Raw genomic sequence first — 20,517 nt, 5'->3', positions numbered from 1 at the left:
TTAATTTTAGGATTTAGAAACACTAAAAAAAAAAAAAAAAAAAAAAAAAAAAAAAAAAAAACAAAAAAAAAAAAAAACTATATGAACATAATTTAGATCTTTTATTTAATATCATGTAATCAAATAAACTACAAAATGATATCACAAAGTCTACCAGAAGCCACAACAGAAGTACAGTGAGTCATGTTAGATTTCAAAATGTCACATTTTAGAAAATGTTACATATAATCGAAAACTACAAACTGGTATGCAATTCAATATCTTAACATTATTGAGCAGGTTTCATTCGACTTTATGAAGAAAAATTAGTTATAGCTGTACGCCACTCTTAATGTGATACTGCTACAGAAATTCTACTTCAAAATTCCAATCCAACCTAATTACTCAAAGTCATGAGTTTTGTCACTTTTCTTCCGTTTGCAGAGGTATAAAATGAATTTCTGTTGGGGTGTACACCAAAGAGATAATCTGTGCAAGAATCACCTGGGAAAAATGATCTAAAGCTGGGGTCAAAGTTAGATTTGACCTGAATAGTTTTCATATTACTATCATCTATGTTATTTCCGCTGTGCATTCTCTTTGGCTTATTTTCTACCCTAAGCAATTTGTTACCCTTGCTCAATTTATCAAGATGCAAATCCAGTGCCATTATCCCAGTTACAAAGTGTCACATATTGGAGTTGTATAAGCAAGAAATCTAAGCACTCATGCCCAATTAATACCTTGTTCCTTCAGCAGGTTAAGCCAGCACTACTCTAATGTGCTTACCAACTAGGGACAATATTAATGTATGACCTTTGTACACCCTTGAATTGCAACTTGCTTTTGATTGCACAAGTTGAATAATGCTCTCATTTCTGACATGGCAGGTGCACAAGCTGCTGAAAATGTGTCCAGTGCACGCAACAAACACATTCTTCCCAACTCCATGCAACAGCAAAAGCTCTGTTCCTTTTAATTACAGCGTAGTTTGTAGTTGCTCGGCCGCTAGCATGCATTTCTAATCAAAAAGTCCTCAAACACAGCAACCAATCACAGAAAGGATGGAACATGTTAGTATTGTTGATTCAGAATTCTGTTGTTTCTGGCAAGAAGACTGCTTGAAACTGCAAGTTTCAGACATGACCAAAAAAAAAAAAAAAAGCAGCTGTGGAAATCCAAGCAGATTATTATTATTTTATTATTGTCGTTATTTTACAGAATACATCTGTTAAAATACAGCTGCTGAAACTGATTAGTAAGGTTGCTGTTAGAGCAAACTAACTCTTGAATACCCATTTTCCACGTGCCCAAGACACAGTGGTTACATTTCCACTGGCCTTTTTGAAGGAACATACTGGAACCAGGCTGTGAACATCTGCAGAACCTTTAATAGTGTGAAAGAGGGTGAAAACGACTCTCCACTGACCGGGATGACCACCAACTCATTCGAATGTCACTCAGCAACCGTAGGATGACATCAAGTGACCTACAAAAAGAATGGCAAACGGCAGCTGGGGTGAAGTGCACGGCGAGGACGGTTCGAAACAGGGCTGAAGTCATGCAAAGCTAGAAAAAAGTCCTTCATCAAAATGAGAAGCAAAGAAGAGCCAGGCTGAGGTTTGCAAAAGACCATAAGGATTGGACTGTAGAGGACTGGAGTAAGGTCATCTTCTCTGATGAGTCCAATTTTCAGCTTTGCCCAACACCTGGTCGTCTAATGGTTAGACGGAGACCTGGAGAGGCCTACACGCCACAGTGTCTCGCACCCACTGTGAAATGTGGTGGAGGATCGGTGATGATCTGGGGGTGCTTCAGCAAGGCTGGAATCAGGCAGATTTGTCTTTGTGAAGGACGCATGAATCAAGCCAAGTACAAGGTTGTCCTGGAAGAAAACTTGGTTCCTTCTGCTCTGACAATTTTCCCCAACTCTGAGGATTGGTTTTCCAGCAGGACAGTGCTCCATGCCACACAGCCAGGTCAATCAAGGTGTGGATGGAGGACCACCAGATCAAGACCCTGTCATGGCCAGCCCAATCTCCAGACCTGAACCCCATTGAAAACCTCTGGAATGTGATCAAGAGGAAGATGGATGGTCACAAGCCATCAAACAAAGCCAAGCTGCTTGAATTTTTGCACCAGGAGTGGCATAAAGTCACCCAACATCAATGTGAAAGACTGGTGGAGAGCATGCCAAGGCGCATGAAAGCTGTGCTTGAAAATCAGGGTTATTCCACCACATATTGATTTCTGAACTCTTCCTAAGTTAAAACATTAGTATTGTGTTGTTTAAAAATGAATATGAACTTATTTTCTTTGCATTATTCGAGGTCTGACAACACTGCATCTCTTTTGTTATTTTGACCAGTTGTCATTTTCTGCAAATAAATGCTCTAAATGACAATATTTTTATTTGGAATTTGGGAGAAATGTTGTCAGTAGTTTATGGAATAAAACAGAAATGTTCATTTTACCCAAACACATACCTATAAATAGTAAAACCAGAGAAACTGATAATTTTGCAGTGGTCTCTTAATTTTTTCCAGAGCTGTACATATATACATATAGTACTATGCAAAAGTTTTAGGCAGGTGTGAAAAAATGCTGTAAAGTAAGAATACTTTCAAAAATAGACATGTTAATAGATTATATTTATCAATTAACTAAATGCAAAGTGAGTGAACAGAAGAAAAATCTAAATCAAATCCATATTTGGTGTGACCACCCTTTGCCTTCAAAACAGCATCAATAGGTACACTTGCACAAAGTCAGGGATTTTGTAGGCATATAATCAGGTGTATGGTTAAACAATTATACCAAACAGGTGCTAATGATCATCAATTCAATATGTAGGTTGAAACACAACCATTAACTAAAACAGAAACAGCTGTGTAGGAGGAAAAACTGGGTAAGGAACAGCCAAACTCAGCTAACAAGGAGAAGTTGCTGAAGACAATTTACTGTCAAAAGACACAAGGTAGTTATACTGCATCAGCAAGGTCTCTCCCAGGTGGAAATTTCAAGGCAGACAGGGGTTTCCAGATGTGCTGTCCAAGCTCTTTTGAAGAAGCACAAAGAAACGGGCAACGTTGAGTAGTGGTCGGCCAAGGAAACTTACTGCAGCAGATGAAAGACACATCATGCTTACTTCCCTTCGCAATCAGAAGATGTCCAGCAATGCTATCAGCTCAGAATTGGCAGAAAACAGTGGGGCCCTGGTAAACCCATGGTCAGAAGTGGCCTTCATGGAAGACTTGCGGCCAAAAAGCCATACCTCCGACGTGGAAACAAGGCCAAGCGACTTAACTATGCATGAAAACACAGGAACTGGGGTGCAGAAAAGTGGCAGCAGGTGCTCTGGACTGATGAGTCATGCTTCAGTGAAGCATGGTGGAGGTTTCTTGCAAGTCTGGGGCTGCATTTCTGCAAATGGAGTTGGGGATTTGGTCAGAATTAATGGTCTCCTCAATGCTGAGAAGTACAGGCAGATGATTATCCATCATGCAATACCATCAGGGAGGCATCTGATTGGCCCCAAATTTATTCTGCAGCATGACAACGACCCCAAACATACAGTGAAAGTCATTAAGAACTATCTTCAGCGTAAAGAAGAACAAGAAGTCCTGGAAGTGATGGTATGGCCCCCACAGAGCCCTGATCTCAACATCATCAAGTCTGTCTGGGATTACATGAAGAGGGAGAAGCAACTGAGGCTGCCTAAATCCACAGAAGAACTGTGGTTAGTTCTCCAAGATGTTTGGGCCAACCTACCTGCCGAGTTCCTTCAAAAACTGTGTGCAAGTGTACCTAGAAGAACTGATGCTGTTTTGAAGGCAAAGGGTGGTCACACCAAATATTGATTTGATGTAGATTTTCTTCTGTTCACTCACTTTGCATTTAGTTAATGGATAAATATAAACTATTAACATGTCTATTTTGAAAGCATTCTTACTTTACAGCATTTTTTCACACCTGCCTAAAACTTTTGCACAGTAATGTGTGTGTGTGTGTATATATATACACACACACACACACATATACACTCACATTTTTATTTAATATATAGTGTAGTTAAACATTTTAAAAAGGTGAAGATTTGTTTTCTAAAAACGTATTTAAATTTATTAATTCAGATTTCCAAGATACAACCTTTCATGGTGGAACCAATCATGTCTTCTGCTACTACAATAAAAAGTATATTATCCCAAAATGTACAAGTCATATGGCATCTCAAAACTGGCAAGTCAGATTTCCATTGAAATATTCCCCACGGTTTACTGTGATATGCTATCAAAGAGTAGATTTCATAAATGTAATCAGATTTAACTTTACATCAAAGGCATTTTATTTGCAGTGTATTTTTTTAAAATCCCCATAGAACCATGATACTGGTACATAACAGATTAAAAAACAACCTGTTACCATGTTTCCTGCTATGAGCTGATTGGAATTGCAAGGTAGAAATTAAGCTGTGAATGAGTGCCTTTTGCCCCACCTTTGACCTAATTTTCTCTTAGTAGGATACATTATGGTCAAGCTGTTTGTGTCAAAGCGAAGCTTCAACAAGCAGCAGCAGCAGGTTTTGCTGGAATTGCTAGTAATGATGGCAAATAATGGTCTAAGCAGAAACAATGGAGAATCATTCAGAACACATGTATTTTTTTTTCAGTAATACCATACTGCATTCATTTTTCAACGAAAACCTGCGACATGCCAGCAACCACATTGTCTCCCTGGAGATTGGAAGACCCTACAGCATATGTAATTTAAAAAAAAAAAAAGTTAAATAAAATTATCCATGGAGCAGTTATCTAACTGATCAGCAAATTAGGTATTAGTAGACTGTGACAAAGCACTGCTACGTTCAGATGTATAGTGTAAAGCAGGTATACAGTCTGAGAAAGTGCCTTAAGTTCTGTGGAAGGTGACATTTCTTGAAATGGTTCCAGAAAGGTTTTTCATCCTTCACAGATTCAGTACAACTTTACAGCATATACTATAGCAAAACACATCTTTAGGGTTCTGTATTTTTTGAGCAATAAAATATGTTCAAAGGAGTTTTTTTCCCCTCACTTTTAAAATATATTTTTATTTTTCAATGACTGCCCCTTTACAATGTTTTTTTCCTTTTTAAATGTTCCGTGCAGTAGTAACTTTCTACATAAAAGTGTCTATAAAATAAATAGTATATCTGTGTAGTTGGTTTCCCCTGTCTACCAATGTCAGCACTCAAGAACGTCCTTAAGTCTTGCTTGCCACAGTTTTTGCTTTTTGTGGAGGGAGTTAATGACGCTACAGCAGACTGGTCAGCATTTGACAGTTATTCATTCTGTAGATAGATAAGAATTGCAACCGTGCCTGAGGCAAGAACACTGTCTGCCATTTACCTCAAAGCTTTAGGAGAAACATTACAAGGTGAAGTCAGTAAAACCTTCTACAAGAAAGTTACTGTAGGGCTTACTGTGAAATTAGAACTCTTAGTTGAAGATGGACATAAGATACCATTATTTCTTTCTAATTTACACATCCCTACTGTAACCCTCATCCTCTCTGAATTGTGTTATAGTACAGTCAAAATGCATACATAAGTACTAATGACACAAATTAGCCAGGAATTCAACTAGTTTGGAATTCAATTTATTCAATATTATTTCCATTATGATAATAGTTTGCAGGAATTTGGTTGCCAAGTGCTCTGGAGTCATGATCTGGAGAACAGACTTTGCAGTTTTTCAAACCCAAACTTCCTGTATGCCTCCAAAACAATTTAAACGCCTTGCAGATGTGTCATTTTAGATGCCTCCTGACAGTGGCATGTTTTTCTAGTTTTATGTCCAATTCCTTAGTGATCACAAAGACTGCTTTCAAAGTAAGGTTTAAATTAAAACAAGTTTGGTAATGGTGATTCTGAATGTGTAACTTTTTAAAAATGCTGTCAGGTGTAAAGGGCACAGCCAACATGTCCTCCTGGGAATTATGTCTTATTTAGCTCTGCCCTATATTTCTTTTGAGGGATCAAGTAACATCTGTAGAAAACATATGAAGTTTAGAAATTGTTGACAGCTCTTTGATTAGGTTAGATTATTGGATGGAGTTTGAAAGAAACACATTTGGATATAACTTGATGTAAAGCATATGGGGATAATCATAGAGCAGTAGCTTTAAAGTGTCATATCACCATGGTAACTGCAAGCAACTGACTTCCATGTTGGAAAACTTTATTAAATGCCCCAGGCACAATCATACCTGACATTTGACCGACATATACTTATGATCAAACCAAAAAAACTTACAAATCTAAAACAGGGATTTCTAAAAACAATTAAAATACCATTTGCATTTTGGTAAGGACGCTTGAAAACCTTACATACGTTCCCCATGTGCTGACTGTGACTATACATACACTCCAGATAGGATACAAATCAGACAAAACCCGCAGATACTAACAAAGGCAATGTTGGGCCAAAATGGTCTGTTTTGGATGTATGTTTAACCAATAAAGTATTTTGTGATACGAGTTGCATGGTTTCTTCCCTTTGTTTTGATGTTACTTTTTGGATGCACCACAGTTGTTTCTTGCGATGATGCGCCAGTTCTTATCTATTTTGTAGTATCTATGAATAAGACAACATAGTTAACCTAGCCTTATTGATTTTGAATATTGCTTTGATCCATTTATATATTACATTTTCCTTATGTATTCTAGAATCATCTTAAAATGCAATTATACATACACGTTTTATTAAATAAATAAATATATATATTTTATATATATATATATATATATATATATATATATATATATATATATATATATATATATATATATATTAGTTTTCACTAGCTTCCACTTTTCACATAACAAAATGTATTTCAACTAAACCAACCATATCTGCTATTACACATATGGCAGCTGTTAAAAACAATACTGAGGATTTAACAATAATTTACAGTAGGTTTCCAGATTACATTCTAACCTTCTGCTACAGGCTTGGTGCAGACCTGTTTAAGACCTATGAACAGCTGAAACGTTAGGTTACTGTCACAACCCTGGTTCCCTGAAATAGAAATGTAACCATTACTGAATGGGTATTTATCTCCTGAAGACCCAAATCATGAAAATTGTATATCAAAGCGGCTCTTTAAGCGTGTGACGCAGTCGTGACCCCGCCCCCGAGGGATGAAAAGAACTGCACTCACAGACCTCAGCGTCATTTGTCCAAGCCTGCTGCAGTCATGGACGCAGCGACCTTGAACCAGGGTTACGATAATAACTTAACATTCCCTTTCAAGTACAAAAAGTAACGAGACCTGGAGGTCCTTGGAGGTCTTTGAGGTCCACTGTGGTGAATTAGTCGCCTGGCCTGATTGACTGCAACAGCTGTTACATTGTCAACATTTTGAACCTCCTTCGGCTCAGATACAGGTTGACCTGCCCGAGGTCGAGGATCGGTATGGTCACCATCCCGTTGGCACTACGAAGTACCTGGAGGAGAACCCTGCCTCCAACTGGAGTGGGTCTATCATGCAAATAGCCCTTTTTTGGATGTTGTAGTCGTGCCCTGAAAGGGGAGGGGGATCATGCTTAAACTGGAGCGTGTAGCCAGTCAGAACGGTAGCAAGCACCCAGATGTCTGTGGTGCACTGACACCAGTAGTCCAGATGACTCCCTAAGAATGGGGTCTCGGAAACCCTTTTTTTTCCAAAGCAGCATCTATTTTGAATCTCACTCAGATGTGCTACTTTTTTCGCAAAAAGGACTTGCAAAAAAAAAACTCTACAACTCCCCTTGCGACACACACAAGATGTTTGAATATTTGGCCCTTGGTCTTCCAATAAAAACAAAAACAATTATTCTTGGCTGTGAGGCAAACACTCAAACTGAATATACTTTTTTTTTTATTCCAACACTGCAGATGGAATATATTTAACAAAAGGCCTGCATTCACAATGCTATATATTTATAATATTATTAAAAAAAACTGTACCGATACTGCACTAATGCAAATAAAGAAACGCTGATACTGTGTTACTTGATCGATTACTATAGCAATACAAAGCATCCCCACTCTCCACAAACAAATAACATTCTATTTATTACACAGATTTACCTTCCAAAAACTCGGTTTGGTAAATTGGTAGAATAGGTTGAGGGGGGCTAAGACGGCGTCGAGAAATGAAGTCGCTTATTCACCAGTCACAATCATGCATTTTATTGAAAACCCAGATTTTTTGGTCATGCATGCAGTATATTCTCAATTCACCACTGAGAGGCCAGGGTCAGAACCCTAATAACATGCAAACTCAATCTGTGTAGCAACATTGCTATGCATATTCTTTACACATTAAATTATAATACGTAATTCATATTTGTGTAAAACATCCACTACACAGCTTATCTGGAGCACTGCTAACAGTACTTGACCTACAGAAACTAAGTTCATATTATGAAACAGATTCATATCAAAAATAACAATCCTTATTGTGGAAAATAGGATTCATCAGTGCTCTGTATACAGACAGTAAAATAAAACAACTTGTTTTTTTTTTTAAATTTTTTATAAAAATCCCATTATATTAATTTCATAGTTGTCACGTTTCTACCAATAAAGTACAGTTTTACCAGCATTACCCTTTACATAAAACTGTGATATGTCTTCTTAGGTGACCTCCACACAACAGGCAAACATTAATATTCTATCAGATGGTAGAGCTTCTGTCACTGTACAAACTTAATATACATCATGCTTATGGTGACAGGAAGAGGACATCTGCAAGGATTTATGCCAGCATGTATGTTTGTTAACAATAATCATTTTGGAGTGTTCCAACACTTTTCTTAACTTTGAGCAGAAATGCCTAGGTAGAAGTGCCAGGTATGTCATCGATCACACTTCTTTCCTTCAGCAAACCTGTTTTCCTCCAAACAAAAATATTTTCACAATCTTATCTCAGCTGGTCTACTAAGCTGTATTTTCCCTTAATTGCTCTGCTTTATGATTTTGCATAAGAATGCTTTCCATTATAATTTTGTTAAATTCAGGTAAGACCCTCTCAAAAGTGAAGTTTGCAGGAAAGACAACTCCACTCAAACCAATCAGTGAACTAATACAATATACTAATGCATATGTATGTCCATTTTGTTTTCTTTCAGTAAGTCACTGAAACTATTAAAATAATATATTAGTATATAATATATAGAATTAAATATAGTAATTCTAGCTAGTGCTTCTGGTCAAGTATCATGATACATTTCTATCACAATACCATATATAATTCAAAGAAAGTTTTACAATGCATTTGTTTGTAGTGAGATAACAAACTGAATGTAAAGCTAGCATCACAGTTTGTTGCAACCCTAATGGGAGACAATATCAACTTGAAGTCTGATTAAAAAAAAAATTTAATTAAATTAAAAAAAAAAAAAAAAAGTTTGCTATAAAAAAAAAAAGTTTTGCTTATAAGGTACAAAATGAGTTAAAACTGAAATAAAGTCATGTTTATTACCTACCAGCTAGTAAGAAAATTAGTACAGGGACCTAGTGTACAGAATTAGTTTTCTTCATCTTTTATTTGATAATAAACATGCTCTACAGATGAACATATGTTTTTTTAAGATGCTATGAAAGGCACTTTATATATAAAGCCCTGTGTCTATAGTTAAGCAATATATGTCATGAAGAGTTAACTATAGTATACACCTGATTTTCCAGTGAGAATGAATATATATATAAATATAAAAATCACCTCCTCTCAGATGTGGGGGAAAAAAAAGTCATTTGTAAACCCTGTTCAGCTTAGCATGTTTCCTGTCTTTCTGGGGAGCATGCCAACATACCTTCAATTTGACTTGCTTCCCATACAACAGATTGGTAAAGCAGTATTTTAAACTGTAGGGCATATGATCTGGAAACGTGCTATTACCAAATTTGGAGAAAACGTAGGATAAATTAAGAAAAGAGATGCATAAAGAAAATAACAACCAAGGTATTGCTTTATCTATCCAACAACATACTCACTAAAAATCTTCACATAACTGGGACACTTTTTTCTATGTTAACAAATTAAAGAAATTTCTGAATCTGTAAATATATATATAAACTATGGACATTGTTATGAATTGGACTGTCCACTAATTTGATACCAATTCATGTTTTGAGAGGGTATCTGTGTTGCTGCCACATCATCATCAGAGTTCCTTTTACTATAATAGCACATGTAGAAAGAATTAACTTTAGCCACAGGCTGGACAAAAGCATCCAGATACTGATTTGTTAAATGATCTTAAGCCATTTTTAATACTCATTATAAGTCATTATACATGATTTAGCATGCATAATTTAATGTAGCCTGGAATCGCTGTATAAATACTGCAGAATTGTCATTGTTTATAGCAGTAAGAGCTGATGTACTGATATGGACACAACTCCACCTTGTCATTTGCTTAGTTTGGCTTCCTTGTTGCCAAAAAGGCTCCAGCAATAATACTGTTTCTGTTCAGACAGATCCTTTTCTCCCTTGATTGGGAAAACCCAGTGTATGCAATTTATTTGCATCTGTTCTGCAGATGGCAAGAATTTTCTACAGATGTAACTAAAAAAAGCAAAGTACTTTTTGTCTTATCATTTTGACATACTATCTGGTGTCTAGGGATTTACAAAACAGCCTTGTATTACAAAGAGATGTACCCTGTCCGTGTAACTTTTAACAGCTTTAACACAAATCACATAGTCTAATTGCAGGGGATTTATGTAGCCATTCAAGCAAACCAGACTAACCAAAACACCAACTAGACATGTTCTATACAGCCCAGTCAGCACATTAAAGTGGAGGATTTAAATGTTGAGCAATTCTTCTAATGCATGCCTTATAAACCTTAAGGGGTGTGCACTTTTTGAAAAAAAAAAAACTTGTTTTATTTAACAGTGAACAGGGGTGGGTCTAGCCTTGTAACTTGACGGGTTCACTAAATTATTCAAGATTCCCTGTGACCTTAACAAATGTATAACATACTTTAAGGAAATGTTCCTTTCAGTGCAGTTTCGAACACATTTGCTAGTAACTTTAAGTACCATACTAAGAGTACAAATATAATAATCAATATTTGGGAGTTATTCAAATACAAAAACAGCTTATTTGTTTCCCTCCACTCTTTCTCTATAAGCTTAATCCATAAGCTGTATAAAATAAAGATTGTGCACGCACGCACCCACTCACACACCCTAAACTTGTCTGAGTAGTATTTTATTCTACAAAACATGAATTGTGATACTGTCCTAAGATCTGATTAAACATGTTATTGTTTATAAACCGGATGTTCAACGGCTTGGAATGAGAGTGTCTGTTGCGGACTTACTTAATCCACTGCATAGTATGTACAATATCATCATTATTTTAAAAAACACAAAACTGCTGGATTTAGGAAAAGTCCTCAGGAGCTGGTTGTTCAATAGAATTAAGGGAAACAATGGAAAAGGCTATCTTACCACTTGGGCTGGCACCTGTTCCATTTTTGCTGCAGGGGTGCCTGGTCGTGGGTAAAACTGATTGATGAAAAGGCTTGGAAATTTATATTCCTCAACCAGTTTCATCGTTTCCCTGAAATCCTCATCTGTCTCACCCGGGAATCCACATATGATGTCTGTAGCAATAGTAATTCCTGGAACCCTATGACAAAAATGAAATAAAAAGTACATGCATATTAGCTTTCAAGAAACAAACAGGCTTCAAAAGGTTAATGCAACATATATAAATCTAAGAAGTAACAGCAGTATTGTGCAGAACAAATTTTAAGAAGAAAGTACTTTAAGCCAGAAGAGCGAATCATGAAAATGTGAAAGTGAGCAATACTGGTTGAGAAAAACAAATAGTGAAGCTGTCCGATTGGATTTCGTGAAAAATCCAATCATGCCCCCCCCCCCCCCCCCATTTTAATTTGCAGCTTCGCAAGTCAGTGTCAGTGTCCACCATCAACCAGACTCTCATCTTGTCGCGGAATCAGTATAGGCAAGCACATGATTTACTGACGCTGGTCTAAATGCGGCACTACTAGTACTCACAATATGCTCACTAATACATATATCTTTCACTGTAATAGCCACTCACTGACACTTCAGTTTATTGATATTTTCCACATAACCTAAAATAAACCATGACAAACAGAAAAAAATAAGCTCTTTTTTTTCTTGGGTTGATACTACTGGCATGTTTCAGCAGAAGGATAACCTACAAATCATGGAAAGACCAGGTAAAACACAGGTTTGAAATGCCTTGGCTTAGGATGCATAACTCCTACCACGGACATTAACAGGATGCCTTCACTGTCAGGCACCATCCTTAATTAGACTGACTCATAAACTCATAATTGAATTAAGAGATACACAGAGAAACATATCAATTGATTTTCAATAGACGTTTGGGGGGGGAGCAAAAACAATCCAGGGCCTGTGTGGGAATGTTATGCTGATGAGGTTTAAAGGAAATTTATTTATTTATTTTTTTAACCCTTGATTATTGCCCCATCAATATCCAACTACTACTTTTGTTGGCCATCAGTCTTTAATGATTAAAATATGCAACTTACTTTACTTACTGCCTTAAACGACCACTTGGTGTGCCGGATAAAAATAAAAAATACTGTTTTCTCAGATGACATAGTTCAGAATTGTAAGACCAGAGAGTACAGGAATGAAAATAATAGGGCAGAAACCACCACAGAATCAAACCAACGTGCTACAAAACCTACAACAGTAACATGCAAATAATAAAGTAAGATATGGAATAGAATGATGTAACATGCGGCCATGCTAATTTTTATCAAATTTAGGCAAGGATATAGCCTTCTAGCCAAACCAATCGTGTGACACCACATGCGTCCATTCTAAATATTATCAAATTCTTGGCATGCACCTTGCTATAGAGACAGGGTGAACTGTTCATATTAAATCATAGTTCACACCACAGACCATGAATAGACACAGCCATTTTGACAAGAAAAAATAATGACTGTTTGTTTAAATTGTGTAAGGTATTTGAAAAGTATCTTTTCAAAAGGCCCCTCTTTTGCACTTCCATTGCTTTGAGTCTGTTTTGACAGTGCCAAATACTCTTTTAGAAAGCACTTACGGTAAGTCTAATAATATTGTCTTCAAAAAGTTAGCATGTTACTTACTCTCACATATTCCAAATGGAATAATCCATTGCACTGAATTGAATTTTTCAGTCAAGCAATGAGAGAAAAACAGAACAATTTTGAAAATATTAACTTTTTTTTTTCCTGTAGGTCTTTGCAGTCTTTGCAGAAGCCGTAGGTTAACTTTAAAAACTCGCTTTTAATCTAAACCTACGGCTATTTGCTATCCATTAAGTTTGGTCTCGTATATTTTTTATCTCTGTCTATTGACAAACTCTTGCACAAATGTGCATTATTAATCACATTAGTTTTAGGCATACGTTACCACAAGATAACCCCTGACCTATTGATATATTCTCTACATCCCAGATCATTAATATTTAAGAGCAACCAGAGTCGGTTATGATTCCTTGACCTTTATATCTGGAAAATAAAGGCAAACAGCAACATAAAAGGATAGAACTATCTAATATATATATGTGATATTTATAGCATAGCACTGGTGACTTTTTTTCCTTTGGATTTTGCATCCTACTAGACACAGCAGCCCATTTCAAGGTCTTAAATAAGCTCAAAACAAAACAACACAGTGAGCTACAGTAGAACTAAAATGTAGCTCTTGCTTCTGGTTTTCCAACATCTACACAGACTAACCATCACAGTTCACCACCACACCACTTTAAGGAAACAAAATCCTTTCAACAACATAAATATAAAAGCTATGTAAACAAACAAGGTGCACACTGATGATTTAAAAAAAAAAAAAAACCTGTAACTTTGTAGTACCGAAGTGGAACTACACTTAAAGGAATGAGGTTCCCTGATACTTCCAGTCGACGTTTAGTACATTTAAGTTATTCGATTCAGAAACCAGCCCTTCGTCTTGACGATCTACTGAAATGAAGAAAGCCATATATTGGTAGTTTATTAAGGGTCAGTGTGGCAAAGTGCCCGCCCCTGTGTGTATTTTATGTTGTGTGTTAATGTTGGCGTATAGTCATTGGTACACTGGATATAAACGGGTCTGTGTAACACGAGTGTTTGAAATTTATATTTGTATTTAGGCACGAGGATTGCACAGCACTTCATGTGCAAGTAAAACGTAATATGTGAGCACGGGGAATTGCACTGTATTAATTCACGTGCAGCTGTACCGCGACTCCAATTGAATGATTGTTTAGCAATTGAGTCTCGGTACAGCTGCATAAAAGCTGCATGTTTTCACCCGCTCGAGGTTGTGTGTTCGGTGAGTGGTGAATGGGAGAGAGAAAGAGGAGAAATGTAAATTTTATATCAGTTGCTACAAGTGTTTGTCTACTTATTTTGGCCGCAAGTGCCGTGTCCTGTTTTGGTGTCAGTGCATTTGTACAACTGTTTTATTTTCTGGAAAGAATAAACCGCGCAGCAGCGCATCCATTTATCATTTCCTCCGGCAGTACTGTGTGTTTCTTCTGGTCTGACGTCCCCACTACAGCCGTCTTTGTCACATGTAGACAGTTGTACAAAAACACTGACACCAAAACAGGACATGGCACTTGCATCCAAAATAAACAGACAAACAAAACGAGTAGACACTAACAAAACAGGGTGGATGAATACTACACAAAACAAGTATGGTGCTGGTCCTTCCAGCACTCGTAGCAATTGATATAATTTACGTTTCTCCTCTTTCTCTCTCCCGTTCACCACTCACCGAACACACAACCCCGAGTGGGTGAAAACATGCAGCTTTTATGCAGCTGTACCAAGACTCGATTGCTAATCAATCATTCAATTGGAGTCGCGGTACAGCTGCACGTGAATTAATAGAGTTTAATTCCCCGTGCTCACATATTACGTTTTACTTGCACATGAAGTGCTGTGCAATCCTCGTGCCTAAATACAAATATACATTTTAAACACTTGTGTTAGACAGACCCGTTTATATCCCGTGTACCAATGACTATACACCATTAACACACAACATAAAATACACACAAGGGCGGGCATTTTGCCACAGTCAGTTAAAAGTTCTCAAAGCCACTGTCCTCAACAATGCAACCTCTTCAATTACAACTGTCTGCATCATAGTTTTTTATCCAGAACCAAGCTACTGTACCAAATGAAGAATACATCATTTCTGGTTTCATTGTTTCTTTAGGTCTAGAGATATGCTCAATTTGCTATACATAATTGCCATTTATGTATACCCTACCAGCCAATCACAGAGCAGGATTTCTCTCCATTGTGATGAATTAATTAAAAATGAGTTCCTACTCAATCTGTTTAAATTGGGTAACCATCTCTTCAATTAAGGGGGCGTGAGTGGATGTATTTGTTTAACATACTATAGTAGATGCGTACTAAACAATACTTAAGTAGCTTTACTGTGAAATATTCCAAATTAAGGTATCTATTTGATTTTTGTTACCACTGCATTATACAACAATCCACATAATAGTATTTTAATAGTGTAGGGCATATGAGAATATTTACAGATTAAACAGATTCCAGTTTATGGGCACACAGTAATTATCTACAAAACCCTATATACTGGTAGCTGAAGCCCTTAAAATTGGTGGATGTCTGCTATCCAGGTCCTGTTGTTGTTATGACCTTTCTGGCTCAGACGAACTAATTAGACCCCTAATAATGCAAAAATCAGGAGGTTTTGTTTGTGCTGACTCATGAGAACTCATTTTACACTGGGTCTGGGCTATTGTCCACTTATTATCCCTAGCTGGTCACAGCATTAGGGTGGCTGTACATATTAGCAACATCTATTGAAACCATCATAATCTGCATGTATATGAAAGTGTTTTTCTGCCTGCCTGCCTGTCAAATATTTTACACTTTTACATTTAAATATAGCAGAAAAAGAATCTGAGTTTGAAAGAGCCTGAGGCCAGTGGACAACTTAATCTCATCAGGTAATAAATTACAACTGGGAAAAAAAAAAAAAGCCCCAGAGGCAAAATTACACCTTATTAGCCATTAGTCCGACTCTCAGTTTTGGTTTGACAGGCTATTTACTCCAAGATGTCAAGAGAAGCCAGGAGCCCTTACATTGAATACCTTTATTAAGCAACCACGTAAAAACCCATTCTAAGCAACAGCATGATCGCCTGTCAGACACGAGATAAGAGTGTTGTGTGTGGAACAGAGATGGGTGTGCAGATCTCAAACAAGTACAGATCTTCAGTTAATTGTACAGGACAGCTGAGATTTTTTGAAGCAGCAAATTAGGAGCTCTACAATATCTCACCAGTCAGTCAATACTGGCAAAACAGTTAAGAATTAAATAAATAAGTAATGTTTACAAATCTACTGAAAAGCAAAATGTTTATATATATATATATATATATATATATATATATATATATTATATATATATATACATACATATATATATATATATATATATATATATATATATATATTACTATATATAATAATATATATATATATATATATATATATATATATATATTATATATATGCATATATATTAAATATTGCAATATGGCTATTGTTATATATTGCAATACACAGTGTATTGCAGTGTAGCTTGTTCTTAAAACCCTTTATTTCATGCAGTGTCTACACTTAAAACCTAGCAGCGCTTACATCAATTCAGGACCTGTTCTCAACAGGGGATCAGATCATTTTAATTAAAATCTACTGGATATCAGAAAAGTCTGAAGTGAATTTTTAAGTGTGGGACTTTGAGGTTAATAAGACAGAGCACTCATGTTCTGCCCAGTTTTTGTTTATGTGTTTATTTATTTTACAGGAGTATGTAGAGAAAAACACACAATATACACAAAATCACAATATTTACTGCTCTGCACTATAACATATTATTCGTGAAATCCAACAGTGTGTGCTGATAAGAGCAGGATACGTTCTGAAATTAAGATATTGAACTTCTGGTGCTGACAGGGGAACTGATGGGACAAGAAAATGAATGTCAGTGACACAATCACTTATATTGCCAACTAAATTAGGAGGGCAGAAGGCAGTTTAACAAAAATCCTGGGATTAATTAGTTGGTATACTGAGCAGACCAATGCAATAGCCAGGAGACGCTACAGAGGTCCTTACACAACAGGCTGCCCAGTCACCTTCAATATTCTTAAGAGATAGTGCTTTACTGGGGAGAACCCATAAAGCTGTGTAATTGGCAGCTCTTGCAAGGACAACAAGACACTGTTTTGAAATCCCCCGCCCTAGTGTATATGGATTTGTCCAACATCTGCATACAACATGTTCTCAAGGTTACAGGTGGGGAACATGGTTAGTGATTAAATAACAAACTTCACAGATATGATGAAGAAATAATATAAACCACAGCAATGACTATTAAACATGTCGCTTAAAATCAACACTTACGTTCTCTGAGACCAGGTGGTTTCTTGACCTGGTTTCCAATGAAACGAGGTATCAAGTATGGCACTTGAGCATCTGTCAAAGGTTTTGTTTAATTCCCTGACATTGTTCTATCAACAGTGTACTTCGAATTTATTTATTTATTTATTTCATTTTTGCAAATGTAATTATACCAGACTGAAGGCAACTAATTGTAGCCATTGCTTACTTAATAAAGAATTTGATTTATTTATAGAGCTTTAACAAACTTGTAATATAAAATATAAACACAGAACATGCAGGAGGATAATCTCTACTTACTTTGCCCAGACCAATCATTTAATTCACCTAATATGGTATTTACTTTTTAAACTGAATCAACAAATCAAATAATGCACTGCCAATCGCACAGAGTGGTATTCAGGATTCTGTTTGAACTTTACTCCACTTTTGATCTTTGTACAGTATGTCCACCACATTCTGTGCCACCATGAAATGAACACCCCATACCACAGTTTTCCCAATCTATAATACATGTAAAGAGCCTAAGTACAGTACTTTGTATTGGAAGTAAAATATGTTATACAGGTATGAAATGCAAAACACACACACACACATATACATACATATATACACACACACAAACACACACACAGAGTAAAACTTCAAGTAATCGCCGGTCTCCAATACTCGCCAGCTCTTTCTTAAACGCTGGGTTATGAATAATATAATGCGCGTCATACTGAATGTTCTAGCCAATACACAAACACAGCTGTACAGTGAGCTTACCAATTTGTTTTTCAACAGCGATGAAGAGACACTGAGGCTCAGGATGAATTATAAGAAAACTAAATTTTAATTTGTACGTGTTTTTTTTTTTTTTTTGTATTAACAGTATTTCGTCTTGTAATGAATATTCATACTTTGCTACTTTTCCAGCGTTCTCATTTATCAATGTACACATTATAAAAATAAATTAGTTACTTTTGCTTTGATTTTGTGATCAAACTGGTACTTGTAATGATTTTATTGTTAATCTTTAAACAGTTTGAAGCATTTTTGAGTGTGTTGTGGGCCAACAGTATGAACTTATTCTTTGTATTAACACAGTATTTCATGTGGCTGTTTTGCAATGATGATTCGTTGCTGGTTAATTTTTTTGATTGTGCTGCAAGCCTACCTTAATACATGGTTGTGTTGCGATATTTACAGGGCTGAAGCCATCTGAAGTATTTGCAGATTTTTGTGATTTTACATAAATGGCAAGTCTCAAATAGGCACCGGAGCTACTGGCGAATATTGTAAATAAACGCTGGATCGTTTATTTACAATATTGAAGTAGAAAACTGAAAACACACTATTTTAACAATTAGCTGCAATGTTTTGCCTTCTGCCTTCTATATAAATGTGTAACTCAATACACTGACTTGATTTCATGAAATAATTTATTGGTATTGCATACTTAATTACCAGCTTTTACAAAACCTCTAAATTCTGACTATGCTATACTGTAGATTGCCTTATCCAACTCCCTTGTTATTATTCACATTGCGAGAACCTGTTGCTATGGTAACTTGTGCATTTGTGAGAAATTATGTCAGACAATAATAATGTGGAAATTATCACTTCAGCTCTCAGACTTGTTACAAACGCAAAGCTATAACGGCTTTCAAATCCACAGTGCTGAGAGCAAATGAGCAAAACCATTACATTAAATATTACCAATTACAACTTTCCTAGCTATCATGTTATATTGAACTCTGCCTTCACCAAAGTGGATTCAAAATCACTATTACTTGATTTCAGTTCTGCAAAACAAAATCTAGTTTAAAAACACCACTAATGTTGGAAAAGATTCAGAACAGTTTTAAATCTCCTATTTCAATAACTTTGAATTTGGATGAGAGTATTAGATTTGCAAAACAATATACACAACAGCTGCATTTGAACTGCAGTCCACCAACATGGAGTGAAAATAGTAAATTTTCCCAGTAGTCACGTCACAGAGGTAATCTACAATGGCAACAAGGTACCTGAACAGATTTGAAATCTATGTATAAATCAAGTTCAGTCTTATCGCCACCTGCACAGTGAATTTAAGGAGGAAGAGATTATACAGCATTGTATTTGCAAATAAAACTGTACATTTTTTTTAGAAACCAGCAAAATACAGGTCGCGGAATTGTACCTGAGTGGGCTCTTAGACTCAACTGAATCTAGCAGTATTAGCCCTCTGATTTTCTTTCCCCTCCGCAAGCATGCTTTGTCTTCACTAATCTGCAGTTTTTATCAACACTGGCATCAGAGATTTAGAATCAGCTCAGAGGCAATGACGACAAGCCTGCTGAAACTTTGCCCTACCAGCAAAAGATTCTCTAAACTGTGTTACCACAGTCACTGAACTTGCAAACAGGCAAGATCATTGAAAATCTAAATTGTCAAGGTTATGGGCTAAGCTACTGTAACAGTCCAGTTTTGGAAAACTATTTTTTTTTTCAGTTCTGTCCAGATCTCTTTAAAAAATGTATGTTAGTTTAATTCCGAATGAAACAAAGGACTGAAGGGAGCCAGTCTGTATACCTTCCGAATGAAACCAGCTTGAAGGCATTTAAACAAACTGGACAGGAGGGGGGAAGGAAAATGCACTCAAACTCTGGTGAAAAAAAGCTTAAATTATAAAATAATTAAACTATTAATTCTGCAAGGAAACATACATTCAAGTTTAAAAAAACCTGTAGCTTTCAATGGATTAATTTGAAATGATGGGTCTCTCTGCAACTTGCTCGAATAAGGCTGAAAAGAGAATGGCGCTGTTTAACTGTCATCACTGAGCTGTCTCTGCCAGGAGGGGTAGAGACTGGCATGATGACGTTGCCGGTCACTGCATGACAGCTTTGGTAAATCTCTGAATTTTCAGGTAAACAAAGTTAACCTACTGCATTTGAACTGCAGTCCACCAACATGGAGTGAAAATAGTAATTTTCCCAGTAGTCACGTCACAGGGAACAGGGAACAATTTGTTCCCATTTGAAAGGGAACAAATGACTTTTCATGTTCAT

The 20,517-nt window shown here is 36.4% G+C and overlaps 1 protein-coding gene across 1 annotated transcript in view; it reads right to left on the bottom strand.

The window, feature by feature from the left end:
- Positions 1 to 20,517, bottom strand: part of cdkal1 (CDK5 regulatory subunit associated protein 1-like 1) — a 410,621-nt gene that overhangs the window by 105,985 nt on the left and 284,119 nt on the right. Inside the window, exon 11 of the mRNA XM_041248498.1 lies at positions 11,466 to 11,646. Within this exon, the coding sequence (XP_041104432.1) occupies positions 11,466 to 11,646 (181 nt within the window). The remainder of the gene's footprint in view (positions 1 to 11,465; positions 11,647 to 20,517) is intronic.

Source organism: Polyodon spathula, chromosome 4 (genome assembly GCF_017654505.1).
Source record: "Polyodon spathula isolate WHYD16114869_AA chromosome 4, ASM1765450v1, whole genome shotgun sequence".
In the NCBI taxonomy this organism is placed as follows: domain Eukaryota; kingdom Metazoa; phylum Chordata; class Actinopteri; order Acipenseriformes; family Polyodontidae; genus Polyodon; species Polyodon spathula.
This window is presented reverse-complemented; position numbering and strand designations above follow the sequence as displayed.